This window comes from Eulemur rufifrons, chromosome 9, assembly GCF_041146395.1.
Source record: "Eulemur rufifrons isolate Redbay chromosome 9, OSU_ERuf_1, whole genome shotgun sequence".
In the NCBI taxonomy this organism is placed as follows: Eukaryota; Metazoa; Chordata; class Mammalia; order Primates; family Lemuridae; genus Eulemur; species Eulemur rufifrons.
This window is the reverse complement of record NC_090991.1, coordinates 16,706,264-16,721,925: the sequence shown is the minus strand read 5'-3', so window position 1 is coordinate 16,721,925 and position 15,662 is coordinate 16,706,264. Positions and strand designations below refer to the sequence as shown.

General features: G+C 38.6%; 2 protein-coding genes, 1 non-coding gene and 1 pseudogene across 3 annotated transcripts in view; 3 read left to right on the top strand and 1 right to left on the bottom strand.

The window, feature by feature from the left end:
* The window catches only part of EFCAB5 (EF-hand calcium binding domain 5), a 108,806-nt gene extending 102,304 nt beyond the window's left edge, over positions 1 to 6,502 (top strand). Inside the window, exon 23 of the mRNA XM_069483112.1 lies at positions 6,312 to 6,502. Coding sequence (XP_069339213.1) covers positions 6,312 to 6,502 — 191 coding nt within the window. The remainder of the gene's footprint in view (positions 1 to 6,311) is intronic.
* LOC138392700 (U6 spliceosomal RNA) lies at positions 2,770 to 2,880 on the bottom strand. Its single transcript, XR_011234986.1, has one exon. It is a non-coding gene; the product is annotated as a U6 spliceosomal RNA (small nuclear RNA).
* Positions 5,054 to 5,112, top strand: LOC138392735 (U6 spliceosomal RNA; annotated as a pseudogene).
* A 7,301-nt stretch (positions 6,503 to 13,803) lies between the features above and the next one.
* NSRP1 (nuclear speckle splicing regulatory protein 1) overlaps positions 13,804 to 15,662 on the top strand; it is a 40,807-nt gene continuing 38,948 nt past the window's right edge. Inside the window, exons 1-2 of the mRNA XM_069483523.1 lie at positions 13,804 to 13,852; positions 15,053 to 15,146. Of these exons, the coding sequence (XP_069339624.1) occupies positions 13,833 to 13,852; positions 15,053 to 15,146 (114 nt within the window). The 5' untranslated portion in view covers positions 13,804 to 13,832. The remainder of the gene's footprint in view (positions 13,853 to 15,052; positions 15,147 to 15,662) is intronic.

Genomic DNA, 15,662 nt, shown 5'->3' with positions numbered 1-15,662 from the left:
ACTGCGCCCGGCCATCTACATGTTTTAATTTCTAAGAGCTCTTGTTACTGCTGTTCTCTAATTTTGCTTTCTTTACAGCATTTAGTTCATGTATCATCTTACCTCTCTGAGGGTGTTAATGATAATTATTTTTTGAAGTTTTCTTCTCCCTGTTGTTTCTCCTTTTTCCTTTTGTTTTAGTGTTTTGGTCTCTATGTCTCATGTTAAAGGTTTTCCTCATGGTCATGTGCAGTGGCTCACACCTGTAATCCCAGCACTTTGGGAGGCCAAGGTAGGAGGATCACTTGAGCCCAGGAGTTCAAGGCTATAGTGAGTGATGATGGTGCCACTACCCCTCAGCCTGAGTGACAGAATGAGACCCTGTCTCTAAAAAAAATAAAATAAAATAAAATAAAATTTAAAATTTAAAAAAAGAAAAAAAGAAAAAATTATAGAAAAGAAGAGGTTTTTCTCAGACACCTGGTAACCCGTGGTTGTTTATATTTAAGAAGGGGGTGGGCAGGCACAGTAGCTTATGCTTGTAATCTAAGTGCTTTGGAGGCCAAGAAGGGAGGATTGCTTGAGGCCAGGGGTTCAAGACCAGCCTGGGCAAAATAGTGAGATCTTGTCTCTACAAAAAGTTTTTTAAAAATTAGCTGGGCATGGTGGCATGCACCTGTAGTCCCAGCTACTTGGGAAGCTAAGGTGAGAGGATCCCTTGAGCCCAGAAGTTTGAGGTTACGGTGAGCTATGATTGCACCACTGCACTCCAGCCTGGGTGACAGAGTGAGAACCTGTCTCTAAATAAAATAAATAAATAATTAGTTAAAATTTAAATTTTAAAAAGTGAGATTTAAGCAAAGACTTGAAGGAAGCAAGGGAATCAGTCATATAGATAACTTCAGAAAGAGTATTCCAGGCAGATAAAACAGCCAATGCAAAGATCCTAAGGCAGGAACAACCAGTGCGTTCAAATAGCAACAAGGAGGTCACTGTGTCAGGGACAGAGTGAGAGAGGAGGAGTCAAGTAGGAGATGAGTTCAGGAGGTAATGGGGGACCGAATCAATGAGGGCCTCAAAGACGATCATTATGTCTTGACTTTTACTCTAAATGAAATGTGAAGCCATTGTAAGGTTTTAAGCAGAGGAATGACATGATCTGACTTGTGATTTTAAAGAATCGCTTTGCTGCTGTGATGAGAAGGCACCTTGGGGGTCAAGAGGAGGAGATGCAGAGAGACCAACTAGAGGAGATATTGCAGGAATCCAGATGAGAGGTCAGGGTGGCACTAGTGGAAATGGTGGAAAGTGGTCATATTACATTTATTTGAGAGGTATAACCAAAATATATCATGACAGTTTGGGTGTGGAATGAGAAACAGAGGAGCCAAGGTTGACTGCATAGTTTGGAAGGATGGAGTTGCCATCAACTGAGATGGAGAACACTGTAGCTGGAGCAGGCTTTGGTGAGGATAGATGAAGTGTTCAGATTTTGACATGCTGAGGTTGAGATGTGTATTACATATCTAAGCACAGATGTGAATATGTAAACAGATAAATCTGGAGTTTTAGAGAAAATTTTAGGCTGGACATATAAAATTGAGATTCATTTGTGAATAAATGATTTGCAAAGGGAGGTGGGGAGGCAGAGTAGATAATTCTGAATGCTTTGCTTTAAAGGGGAGCAAAGAAATGGTGTGGTAACTGGAGGGGGAAATGGGGCCAAAGAAGTTTTGTTTTTAAGATGGGAGAGGTAACAGCAGGTTTGATTCCGAGGGGAATTATCCCGTAGAAAGCAAGAAGTTCATGATGTGGAGATAGAGAATTCCTGAAGCAATGTCTTCAAGCACATGAGAGAGGATGGGATGTTGTTAGAGTAACTACACATCCTATTTACATTGGGATGGACCCAGTTTTTGCTTTTTGTCCTAGTGACCTGTCTAGTTAGTGTCCTTTTTCTATCTCAAGTGTCCCAGTTTGGACAGTGAGTTTACATGACTACCCTGGATCTAGTGCACCAACAGAGAAATTTGCTTAAGATGGCAGAAGGACAGAATACATGGGTACAGATGCGAGTAAGTGGGTGGATGGGCTGGTGGGAGTTTATGGAAGTTGTCTTCTGATTGCCTCAATTTTTTCAGTGAAGTTGAAAGCAGGGTCATTAGCTGGAGTGAGGATGGGAGAGCAGGTTGTCGGGGCTTTGAGGAGATAGGAGTAGGAGTGAAATACTGGAGTTTCTCTTTTCCTGATCTCCCCATCCTTAGAATTTATGTCTTCTTTAATTCCTTTACATTAGTCTTAGTAGGATTTTAGGTTGCAGCAAAATTGAATGCATGTTAATTATCTAGAAAAGGACTACCCATTCCATTTCTTTCACATTTTAACTTGGTGGTCTCCAAAGTAGAGTATAAGCACTCCAGGAGGTTTTAAAAAACTGTCCTTTGGGGTGCAAGAAAAATACCAAGGGACTTTTATTTATAATGGTTTTAACTCACTGTTGTCTAGTTTCTATTTTTGTTTTAAAATAAATAATTTATAAATAAATGTACATGTATTGGGGCACATGCTCAACATTTGTTACTGATAGAGGTCCATGATCAAAAGAGCTTGGAGGCCACTGCATTAAACTATAAATTTTTGTAAATATAAATTACATAGATTTCAATTCACACATGATTTGGTTTATAGCTACATCATGAAAAAAGCCACTACACAGGATATTGTAAAGAAATTATGCTTGCAATTGGAATGAAACTGATGTACATGTAAGAACTCCTCATGCATCCTGAAACAAACCTCCACCCAAACTTTTGTGTGTATGTGTGTCATCCTTGCACAGGGGCCATGCTAATCTTCTCTGTATTGTTCCAATTTTAGTATATGTGCTGCCGAAGTGAGCACTTTCCACCCAAACTTTGATAACTCAAGAAAAATGTGCTTTTACTTCCCCATTTAACACTGATTCTTTCATGATAAGCCTGGTAGGCACTACTCTACAGTGCCTTTGGGACTACATTAAATTAACAATGACATATTATTATAAGTGCCCGACTGCCATAGCAAATATGAGTTCTCCTGCCTACATAAAAACTGATAGGAATTTGCATACACATCTCCTTTTAAGTATGTATTGTTGCATGGACCTTCAGTTCATTGTGTGTGGCAATAATGTTAAAGAGTGACTTAGGGTCTGTGAAGCAATAAAAATAAGAACTCAACTAAGAGAACTAATGATGAAGGACCGGAGCATTCAAGAAATGCTGCTGATCTTGGGTTGGTTGTTAGTTGAAAGGGGCAGTTACACTTTAGCTTTTGTACTTGAAACTTAAGTATTTCACTCTTTTTGCTTTGCCTATCTTTACTAACTGTCTGTAATTCCTAAAGGATTCAACTTAATTAATCTAATGTTAAAGCAGGGATCCATAAATGGAGTTTTAATTTAGAGATATCCTATTATAGCCCAATGTTTCCAGCATAGTGAATTCCCTATATAATTAAAAGTTTGATTAAACTAGAACCTACAAAAATGCCATAATAAATGTTTCTGCATTAATAGGCCCATAAATAGATCCAGAGGTTGACCCAGTAATATTTATAGCTTAAATGTGTTCAAATAATTTACTATAACATTTACCAAGGCAAAGCAAAAAAAAGCATAATTTCTATGGTTATAAAAGAAATTAAAAGTAGTACATCTGCATGAAAAAATAGTAGTAAGTCTGTGTGAACAGGGTCCTCTGTCTGCCGAGCTGCAAAGATCTGGCATCTACCTACCACAAGAGGGCAGTAGCGCTCAACCGTTAATGGGGAACCCGAGGCTTCTAAAGGAATCATTGGAGCCTGTTGTTAAGGCAACAGTCTCTGGGACAGGGAAACGGGAACCACCGCCCAGACACGTTCGGAGCTTCAGTCCCTGATAACAATAAGACAGGAAATAAGCAACAGGGTCTTATGAAAGAGAATGACCTCGCTCCCCATCCTAGTGTCCTTGAATCACCATGGAGATGGCGACTGACTTAATAAAGGCTGCAGATAGGGGTCTGTTCATTTGGATGTTCAGATAAGAACACTGAAACAGAGAGCTCTTCAATAGGGAATCGGGAAGGGCAGAATAAAAGCTGTGGGGAGAGGCAGAGCTGTTTTGTCTCAGAAAATTAGGACTGGTTTTAGGAGTGTGCTAGGGTGAATTTTATTTTATTTAAATTAGATTCCTATCCTAATATTGAGACATTAAGATAATCAAAGTAATCTTTGGAAATTTGTAGCATTATCTTGTAAAGTTTCCAAGAAGCTAATTAGTAGAAAGAAGGATCAATTATAAATGCACCCTCAGGATTTTCAGTACGTGTATTGATTGGTCTAATATTACCCATAAAATGAGATGAATCAGATATTTTTAATGTGCTCTCGTGACTAGCATCTGTTTTGTTTTGTTTTTTAAAGCAGATATTTCATTATGAAAGTAACTATAATGTAATTACCAAGTACCAGCCACCAACCATGTAGCAAGAGTTTTACGCATATTATTTTATTTTTGTTTTGTTTTGTTTTTTAATTTTTAAATTTTAAATTATTGTGGATACATAATAGTTGTATATCTTTACAGGGCACATGTGATGTTTTGATGGCATTGTTTTTATTCATTTATTGTCACTAATATTACTGAACCATAATCTGGAAAGACTTTTTTAGTATTTGAAAAACCTAATTCTATTATTCCTTAATTTAATGTTTCACTTCAACATTTATGGAACACTTACAATTAAGTGAGAAAAAACAGTGCCTCTGTGTGTGTGTGTGTGTGTGTGTTTTAAGACAGAGAATTTTAGAATAATAATTATTTCTACATGTCTTAAAGTCAACTTCAAATAAAAACTGAGACTTCTGAATGTTTTCCACATTTTATGTGCCTTTCCTATCTCATATATCACCTTTTGTTGTAGTTGTTCCTTCAAAACTATAGGAAATCGCATCTGGATCCCAAACTTTAAAAAAAAAAAAAAAAAACTATAGGAAAGCTAAACCTAATTCAGGAAACCTTGTTCCTTTGTGTTGATAACAGACAGGAAAGTAAGTGCTCGCTTCGGCAGCACATATACTAAAATTGGAACAATACAGAGAAGATTAGCATGGAAATAAATTTTTAATATTAAAAAAGATAGGAAAATAAAATATGTTCTGTTTTATAATTCTAATAGATAATTGTCATTACTGTTAATACACTATTAGAAGATACGATATTTAAAAGTTCTTACTCAGTTATAACATAATGGTTTATTCAGCTCAAATCAGCAAACATTTATTGGGTTAGGTACTGAGTTAGACACTAAGAATAACAAAAACATATAAAACATAGACCTGGGGGTGGGAGGCCTCTGAAAGGAAGGTAATTAATATTTTTGAGCAACTACTCCATGACAGATCTTTGCATATTATTAATCCTTATAACAATTCTGTTTTATGGAAGAAGAAACTGAGACTCAGAACATTTAAGTGACCTACTCAAGATCACAAAGCTAGTTGGGGTAGAGCCAAAGTTAGGACTCAGATCCATTCAACTCTCAAGTATATAGTCCTTCCGTTGGACCATTCTATCAGAATACTAGTTATTGACTCCTGGGAAAAGGTAGCTTTTAACAGTTTTCAATTTAACAAACTCACACACATCACAGTGTGTAGAGACTATATATTTTAAAATAATTTTAAATTAGGAAATATTTCAAACATGGAATAACACCTTTGTAGCCATTACGGAGCTATAATCTATAATATATCCAACCTTAATGTTATGCCATGTTTGAGTCAGACTTTTTTTTACAGAAATAAAACATTGAACAGTAGTTGAGGCTTTCTACCCCTCCACAATCCCAGTCTCTTTTCTTCCTCCCTAGAGATAATGCTATCATGAATTTGGTATTTACCAGTTTCATGCATGACTACTTCTTTTGCTATATGCTTATGAATCCATAAATAACATAATATTACTTTTCAGGTTTTTAGACTGTTTTTTAGTAGTACTCAAAAGTATATATTGTTCTACAACTTACTTTTTGTGCTCAATATGTTTTTAAGATTTATCCATAACGATATATATCTCTTATTCTTTATTAACTGCTGTGTAGTATTCCATTATATGAATATACCAAAATTTATCTATCCATATTCCTCTAATTCCATATTTAAACAAGATTCAAATATGGTTTTGACTCAAAACATATGTAATGTACTATAATCATAATATTGGAACTTGTAATTTTAATAATAAAGGTACATTAATATTAAAGTAGTTTAATAATAAAACTATCACTCTAACTTTTTTTTCCTTGATGCAGATCATTCCCGAATCGAAGTATGGAAATTTGGCAATATTGTCATTGAATACCTATACCACTGGCTACACATCTGTTCAGCTCTCATGAAGATAAACAAAAACCTAAATAGTGCTATTACACCTCCGCTGCCCTCCAAAACTGACAGCTGTATGTATGTAAAAATGCCAGGGGAAAGTTTGCAAGGGATGTGATAATGGAGTTGGTACTGTATTTAGGATACTGGTCATGTTCAGTTTTGTTTGTTAATTACAAAATGTTTTCATTTGGAAAGGAGTGTTCTAAAACACAGACATATTCTGCTCCTAGACATTTACCTCAGCACTTTCTAAAACCAAAAGTGCGACCTAAGGAAAAATTTTATCTAAAAAATATCCACCTAAGGTAGCCATAGCCAAATGTATTGAAGTACGTCATAGAGTATATTTGAAAGTATCCTTTTAGTTTGAGCTTTTTATCTGTAGTGGGACTGCTATGGTTGATTAGTTACTTTTCATTACTTTGAACTCAAGTTCAAAGTAAAATTGGCAGTTTTTACACCAAAAGAGTACCAAATAATAAAGATTTTAAGAAATGGACTGAGAATTGTTTTTCTAATGTTTCAAAGACTTATCTGAACACCACCCCCTCCCTCTCCCTGTTCCCACCCCCTTGCCTTAACAACTTAAAGTCACTTTAATGAACAAAAATTTTTGTGGGAAAATGTTTGTGACTCATGGAAAAAGGAAAACACCCTTTATAAAAAAAAAATAAAACCTCTCGAGTTCAAGAACTACAAAAAGAATTTATATTTGTTTAAAGCTTGTTATTATAACAAACTTGATTGCTCTGTTGTGAGATTTCATCTTTGCAATAAGATATCTGATGACAGAGTCCATTTTTAATAAAATTTTGGGAAATTAAACTTTATTTTCTTTATTAGTTTGACAAAATGTGACGTGTTCCAAACATAATTTGAGACTGGAGGTCCCTTTTTCACCTTTTCTGATAAGATGGCAGTGTTATTACCAGTCCTCATCTCTTGGATGATCGCATGCCCCGTTTTACCCTCTAAGCCTGTTTCACATTTGGAAGGGAGCTTTTTAGGGCATTTGCAGCGACATTTCTAGGAACAATGTTCTTGAAGATATTAAACTGATAGTCACATATCCTGATGGCTTCAGAACAAGCTTATAGGGTTCACTCTAAATACAAATGGCATTTTAGGCAACAAGGAAAGGAAGATTTTGCACAATGCTATATTTTAACCATTATCATGGGCATCAAGTTAACTAAATGTCTTCTAGCTTAAAGATAACAAATATCATACATTTGCATGGCACTTTAACTTGTTTGAAATATTTTTACAGACTAGCTTATTTGAGCCTCCCAATAATCTAAAACGGAGGTTAGTCCTAATATTATTTCTATTTTATAAATTATCTCTATTTTATAAACAAGTTGACCAGTTCACAACAGCTAGTAAGAGACAGGGTGGTTGATTGGCCTTGCCAGCACCCCAGACATCTCACTAACACCTTCCAACCTTCTTACTAGGCTAATGACCATACTATCAGTCTTTTGGAAAATAAAATGAAGCAACCAACAAGCCAGATTGGTTCAATTTATTTAATAAATTCATTCAAGTGAAATACTATCCCTTAACATAAGAAGCTTACATTTTTAGTGAGGAGGATATTATTTATACCTGACAAAAATTTTGATGTATAGATTTATATCTAAATCCATTTTTTTCACTGTTAATATAATTATAATTTTTTTTTTTTTTTTGAGAGAGAGTCTTGCTCTGTTGCCCAGGCTGGAGTGCAGCAGCATCAGCCTAGCTCACAGCAACCTCAAACTCCTGGGCTCAAGTGATCCTCCTGCCTCAGCCTCCTGAGTAGCTGAGACTACAGGCGCACACCACCACATCTGGCTAATTTTTTCTATTTCTGATAGAGACGGGGTCTTGGTCTTGCTGAGGTTGGTCTCCAGCTCCTGGCCTAAGGGATCCTTGCCCCTCAGCTTCCCACAGTGCTAGGATTACAGGCGTGAGCCAACAAGCCTCATCCATATAATCTTATAAAGACCTCTCTCAACTGACAAGATCAACTAATTATTGCCTATTTAGCTTATTTTTGAGATGGAGCAGGAACCCCTCTTAGGGGCCTGCCAGACCCCACAAGCAAGGAAATAGAGGAAAAATCTTGAGTCCCTTCACAAGAAATTACTGGCACCTGACTAGCCTTGAAAAGTAAATGGGCAACCTGATGAGCAAGAAGATAGTAGTAACAACAGTCCTCCAAGCAGAGTCAAGAGGTGTTTTAGTTCCATGGGGCCGTCTTAACATTATGTTCTTGAGTTGTTTTTCAGAAACCCCCACAAGACAAAAAATGCAAATAGGCCAGGTGAGGTGGCTCACACCTGTAATCCCAGCATTCTGGGAGGCCGAGGAGGCGGGAGGATCTTAAGGTCAGGAGTTTGAGACCAGCCTGAGCAAGAGCAAGACCCCCGTCTCTACCAAAAATAGAAGTCTCTACCAAAAATAGAAAAAAATAGCCGGTCGTGGTGGCATGCGCCTGCAGTCCCAACTACTCCGGAGGCTAAGGCAGGAGGATTGCTTGAGCCCAGGAGTTTGAGGTTGCTGTGAGCTAGGCTGATGCCACAGCATTCTAGCCTGGGTAACAGAGCAAGACCCTGTCTCAAAAAAAAAAAAAAGGGGGGGGGAACTGAGGCTTCCACTCTGATGGCCATTCTTTGTTCTAAATTTCTCTCTGAGGCGCCTGGAGAGTCACACCCACCTTAATATTCCTTTCCAGGATAAGACCTTGCTTCCTTAACCAATTGCTATTCAAAGAATCTCTGAATCCACCTATTTCCCCTAAATCCCCTCTTCAAGATATCCTGCCTTTTTGGACCAAAGCAATGTATAACCTCCGTGTATTGGTTTACAACTTTGCCTGCAACTTCTACTTTCCTGAACTATATCCCTGCCTTTAAAAAACACTTGCTTGTAAGCCATAGGGGAGTTTGGGTTTAAGGGTTAGCTGTCCATTCTCCTTGCATGGCGTCATGCCATAAAGATGCCTCTATCTTCCACTGCAACTCTTGGCGTCAGTGTCTGGCTCTGCCGTTTGGGGTGAGTGGATCCCAGTTTGGTTTGGTAACATTTTCTGGTTATAAATTAAACTCACCACTTGGTGGTAGGGGCATTCTGAACCATCTTTGGTCCAGAATGCTGTCCAGTTCCAGAAAATTTTTTTTGCTCCACAAAACTTTGTTAAATTTAAAAGTAAATAAATAAACATCACCCATTTCTCTGTCCCTAAGCATACTAATTACCCTCAATAGGTGTTCCATCACCTACTGATTAATCACATTTAACCTCCCTCTTGATCTACTGCCTGAGCTTAGACTGTCCTCACAGACCTCAACTGATGAGGCACCTCTAAGTGACCATATTTTGTTTCATGTGACTGACTCTCGAGCCACAGCTGTTTGAATTGGGGTTGACCTCTCATCAAAGTGAGGCCAATTTGTGAAATGGTATAATATAAAAAGTACCCAAACCATGAACAAAACACACTGGAAAATAGCAACAGGAGCAGTGTCTAAAAGGATATTACGTGCTTATGTTAGGTAGATAGTGAGGGATTCCAGGTCTCCTAGGGAGGAAAGCGGGTGCTGTTGCCTTGGTACAATTGCCCCACCTGGGAGGAAGGACAAAGGTGAACCCCAGGCCCCCATCTTGGTCCTGCTCCACCCTAATCCTCTCCTGAGTGACTGCCATACCTGGGGGAGGAGGGAACACCCTATGAATCGACCAATCATAACTTAGTGCACCAGCTGCAAAGGAAAGCAGAGGACTCTCTAGCCCACAGGCCAAGCAGCACAGGTACCATAGAGTCCAGAAATTGAACTAGAACAACCCTCATTCATAGTTAAGACTCAGGTCATGCAACTCCTAACTGTCCAAAGTGGTTCCATGGTGATATCTGAGCCACAGGGAGGTCCCAATCCCGGCACTATGAAACAAGGCTGAGACCATAACTGATCCTTTTTTGCACCCTTCCTTTTGCTCTCCCTTTGCTGCAACAGTGGGTCCAGTCATCATCTGTGACGTATGTATCATGCTCTGTAAACCTATATCTTGCTCTTCCCCTATAATAATATCTTTTTCTCCTCAATAAACCTCATTTTCATGCTTGCCTTACTTTAGTGCATCTGGTCATTCTTTAGCCATGAGCGCATCAAGAACCGAACCTGACATTTAGGGAGGCCAAAGGTGTCGTGAGAGCCTTAAAGCAGTTGAAACATACTGCCTTCCCGACACTACAAGTTAGTAGAAGCTGTAAGTATAAAAAAGGTGTGGAGAGTGAGTAGTTGACTGGGGAAAAGAATGGGCACAAAGAGAAGTGGAGACTGAAAGTAGTGAAGTTAACATTAGTAACATTAATGTTAAAATATTAAATGGAAGATCCATGAGTTTGGGTGCAGAGATTTCCAAAGTTGCCTTGGATCCAATTCTAGTCAAATTGTTGTGTTATTGAAGTCTTGTATATGTTGTCAAAACCACAAGGTGGTTTCAGTCTGGGTCTGGTTGCTCATGGCACAAAGATCCAATTATTGAGACAACAAAGATTGCCAAGAAAGAAAGGAATTATTTGAATATGACAGATGGGAGAAGTTGTCTCAAATCTGTCTCTCTGACTAAGAGAGACCATGGGGTTTTTAAGGAGAGGCCATGTGCATTGAGACAGGTCGTGGTGTAACTAACAAGGTGCTACACGCATTGGGGGCAGGTTTGGGAGGATGATGAATCTTGCCATCTAGAAGTCTGCCCAGGAGACTTCAAAATCTTAGTTCCTTTGACTTGCAGAAAATCCACCATTTCTGCAAAACAATTCACAAGGTCAAGTAGTTAGTTAAGGGAGAGGATTATGAAAATCATATGGGACAATTGAAAGTTGTTCAATATATTTCTGGAAGTCTAAGATAGTTGGAATTCTCTATTGTATAACCATCAGGAGTGTGGCAGTGATGACACTATCTTATACTGGTTCACTGTGCTTCTGTCCATACAGCATCTCCCCCTATAGTTACCAAAGTTGGGTTCTAAAATATTAGGAAGCTTCTCTGTGCCCCTGATTCACTGCTTCAGTTGCCACTAGTGCTTTGGACTCTACCAAACAACTGAAGAACTGCAACACCGCATCTGATTCTGGCTTTGGGAAATTCCCATGACTGCTTCATTACAATGTCCCAAAGGCAATGGGAGAGCACAGAATTCAAAACACCATTTCAAAAACTCAAATTGTCTAGGATATTGAGCTTTCCACTGGGTAATTTTTGTGTAACTGATTCCCCATTCAGTCTCTTCAAGCAAGAGGCAGACAGCCCTAGCAGGTGGCTTTACTTTTTACTCTTTATTCTTTTTATTTTAAGCAAAGTAACACATGCTGACAGTCATCCTGTTACACAGGTCTGGTGAGACCAGAGCATTTCCCAGCCCCACGTCACCTTCATTTTCCTTGCTTCTGAGTCAACTATTTTCAGTTCTTTTTGTTCCGGAGTTGGTGAACAACCCATGGGCCAAATCTGGTCAACTGCTTGTTATGGTAAATAAAGTTTTATTGGAAGAGCCATCCCATTATTGTCTATGGGTGCTTTCACACTACAAGGGCAGAGTCGAGCAGTAGCCACAGGGACCACATGGGCCTCAAGGCCTAAAATATTTACTATCTGTTTGCAGAAAAAGTTTGCCAACACCCATTTTGGTTGTAGTTTTGTTTTTTTTTTTTTTCCTAAGATAGAGTCTTGCTCTGTCGCCTGAGCTAGAGTGCTGTGGCATCAGCCTAGCTCACAGCAATCGCAAACTCTGGGCTCCGGCCATCCTCCAGCCTTGGCCTCCCAGAGTGCTAGGATTACAGGCGTGAGCCACTGCGCCCGGCCCCGGTCATAGTTTTGATATTTACTTCCATATTACTAAATAACATGGTTTTGTGGCTACTTTTTTTTTTTTTTCTGATTTAGGCAGTATCTTTTAACTTCCCAGTATGCAATACAAAGATTTAGCTCCTTCCTCAGTGTGAAAAAGGGGTCAATGACGAATATATGACAAACATTTATACACCTAATAATGGAGCTTCAAAATACATAAAGCAAAAACTGATAGAAGATTAGCAATTGCCTAGGGCTGCGGGGTTTGGGGGTAAATGGGAGTGACTAATGGGTACATAGTTTGTTTTTTTGGTATTGAAAATATTCTAAAATTGATTGTGTATAACTCTTTGAGTATACTAAACACGATTGAATTATACACTTTAAATGGGTGAATTGCATGATACCTGAATTATATTTCACTAAAAATGTTTGAAAAAGTTAAAAAGATTTCATACTAGATAGAAATCTGAATCTACACATAGATATGGAGATGCCAGAAATGGTGAATATGTGGGTAAACATAATATTTTTATTTTAAAAATCTTTTTAAAAAACTTATTTAAAGCAAAAATAGTTTATTGTGCATTTATAACATAGGTAGAAGTAAAATTGTGACAATAGCAAAAACATAGGAGGGAAAATGGAAGAATACTTTGTAAGCTTCTTATACTATACCTAAAGTGGTATATTCTTGCTTGACGGTAGACTGTGCTAAGTTAAAGATGTATATTAGAAACCCTAGGACTGGGTGCGGTGGCTCATGCCTGTAATCCTAGCACTCTGAGACACCCAGGCGAGAAGATTGCTTGACACCAGGAGCTCCAGACCAGCCTGAACAAGAGTTAAGACTCTATCTCTATAAAAAATAGAAAATTTAGCCGAGCGTGGTGGCTCCTGCCTGTAGTCCCAGCTACTTGGAGGCTGAGACAGGCGAATGGCTTGAGCCCTGGAGTTTGAGGTTGCAGTGAGCTATGATGATGCCACTGCACTCCAGCCCTGGCAATAAAGTGAGACTCTGTTTCAAAAAACAAACAAAAAAACTCCAAAAACTCCAAAACCCTAAAGCAACCCCTTAAAAAAAATAACTATGGCTAATAAGCCAACAAAGGAGGTTGAATCATGAAAATCAATCATAAGCTGAACCACTAAAAATTTCTCTATAAATCAAGAGAAGGCAAAAAGAGGTGGGCGAGGGGGAGAGAAAAAACAAACAACAGATGGGAAAAATAGAAAACAAACAGCAATCATACTTATAGTTACTTTAATGAAAATGTTTTCAACACCCAAACTAAAAGAGATTGTCAGGCTGTATAAAAAAAGCAAGACCCCCCTATATGCTATCAACAAGAGATCCCATGTGAATATAAATTTTGTCATTCCTTTCTTCCCACTGATTTGTAGACAGCCGGTCAGCTCCGAAACAAAACAGAGGCCATAGCACCCGATTCTCAGCACCGTGGAAGTGACTCAAATGAGCCAGCCAACCGATACGCGGCTTCCCGGCCACCCAAAGCCGCGCGAGAGTTTACGTGCGGCGCCGGCGTCAGCGTCACGTCGGCGTCGGCGTCGGCTTCGGCCACGTTCAGCGGACACGGGAGCAAGATGGCGATTCCGGGCAGGCAGTGAGTGATCCGGGAGTTAGGGTCAGGCTGGGGAATGAGAAACTACAGCGACTGTGTCTTTGGCCGAGGAATTAAAGTGCGCTGGAAGTGAAGGGGCTGTGTCGTCAGGGAAAGAGACGGGGAAAGACCCCAGAAGTCCTGAGGAACATACATTCCCCTCCCCCCATACATTTTCCAGGCTGGAAGCCCGAAGTTTGAGGGAGAAACTTGTGAGGAGGAAATAAAGGAAGTTAGGCTGAGGGGCAGAGAGCGAGACTTTTCTATTTTCCAAAAGCTCGGTCTGAGGCCCCTCAGTCTTGCTTCCTACCCCGCGCTTGAGTTTCTCCCCGCTTGGATGCTCTCAGGGGGCAGGAAGAAGAGAGACAATTCCTGGTTTCCTTCTGAGGGCCTTGTTCTTGGCAGAAGCTCAAGTCCTGATTCCCGCCCTCCCTTCTCGTTTTAGGAATACTGTTCTGAGAAGCCACAGAAAAGGGTAGGCATATAGGGAATTGGGGTATACGTTGCCGCAAAAGAGACAAATACTGTACGTATTTGGAAATTTTACCTTTGATGTGTAATCCATACTTCGATGCGGCTTCCTGTGGTCTCTGCTGCTTTAAGGCCAAAATTTGAGAAACTAAATGAGTTGGATCTGATGGGATGGTTCTCGCACATACTCCGAGACAAAGCAAGTGAGCTTAATAAAATGTAATAGGAACTTTCCCCATGGCTACTTAGGTTTTTCAGTTAATTTAATCTTTAAAGTTTTCGTGGGTTGCACGAATTATCCAGTAATTTCCTAAAACTGTGTAAAGTACACAGTGGAAAAAAATCTAGCCGTTTTCTTGACTTGTTAGACCACAAGGATAATTTAAAGCATTTTTATCTTTAGTGGACATGAACTGAGCTTTCCACCAACGTGTCTTTTTTAAACTGTCGATATCACTTCACCATCTAAAACATTTCTGAGCTGTTCATTTACTTCTCTTCTTTGAAAATGGTATTTGAGTTTGACCTGGGTCCACAAATAATGACTTAGAGTGATTATAAAATGGCATATTAGAATTTTGAGATCATTGAAAAGCAGTTAACAGTCTCTTGTTATGTGTTCATAAGGCTTATGGCATGTTTTGATATCTTCTCCCGGAAGAGGTAGTGGATGTATTATTTTTTAATATTTAAAGATAATGGTGTGATTTCTGTTTCAAAAAAAATATGCAGGTATGGGCTTATTTTGCCAAAGAAAACACAGCAGTTGCACCCTGTTTTGCAAAAACCATCAGTGTTTGGGAATGATTCTGATGATGATGATGAGGTAAGGGATCCTATATTTTACTCCTGCATTGTTGGAAATGTAAAATTTTTGAAAATTGAACTTTTGAGTTTGATGTCTTTGCCTTTATTAATTTGTCAATACAGTGTTTCGGAGTATGGTTCCAGGATTATCAAAAGGAATGTTTAAAGAAAGAAACTCCACCAATTTTTCTTTCTTTAGAGGTTTTTTTTTTCTCCCCAAAAGCTATGAACTCTAGTTACTTTTAAACAATTACACAAAGTATTTTCAGACAACTAAAATTAATGTAACAAAATTATTGGTGTAAAGATCTCTAGGGATGAGTTAATAAGATGTTACCAATTTCCTAGAAATTTTTATTGGCAAAGTAGTTTCTAATTAGTTAACCATGATTTAAGATGATTGTGTAACAGTTCTTTATTGGACAACTTTTATGGTTATTTCTTTAGTGTCTTCTAAATGTAATTGCTCAGTTATAGTTATGGTAGTAAATAAAGTTACCATTGATAGTACTGCTAAAACATCTAATATGAACGT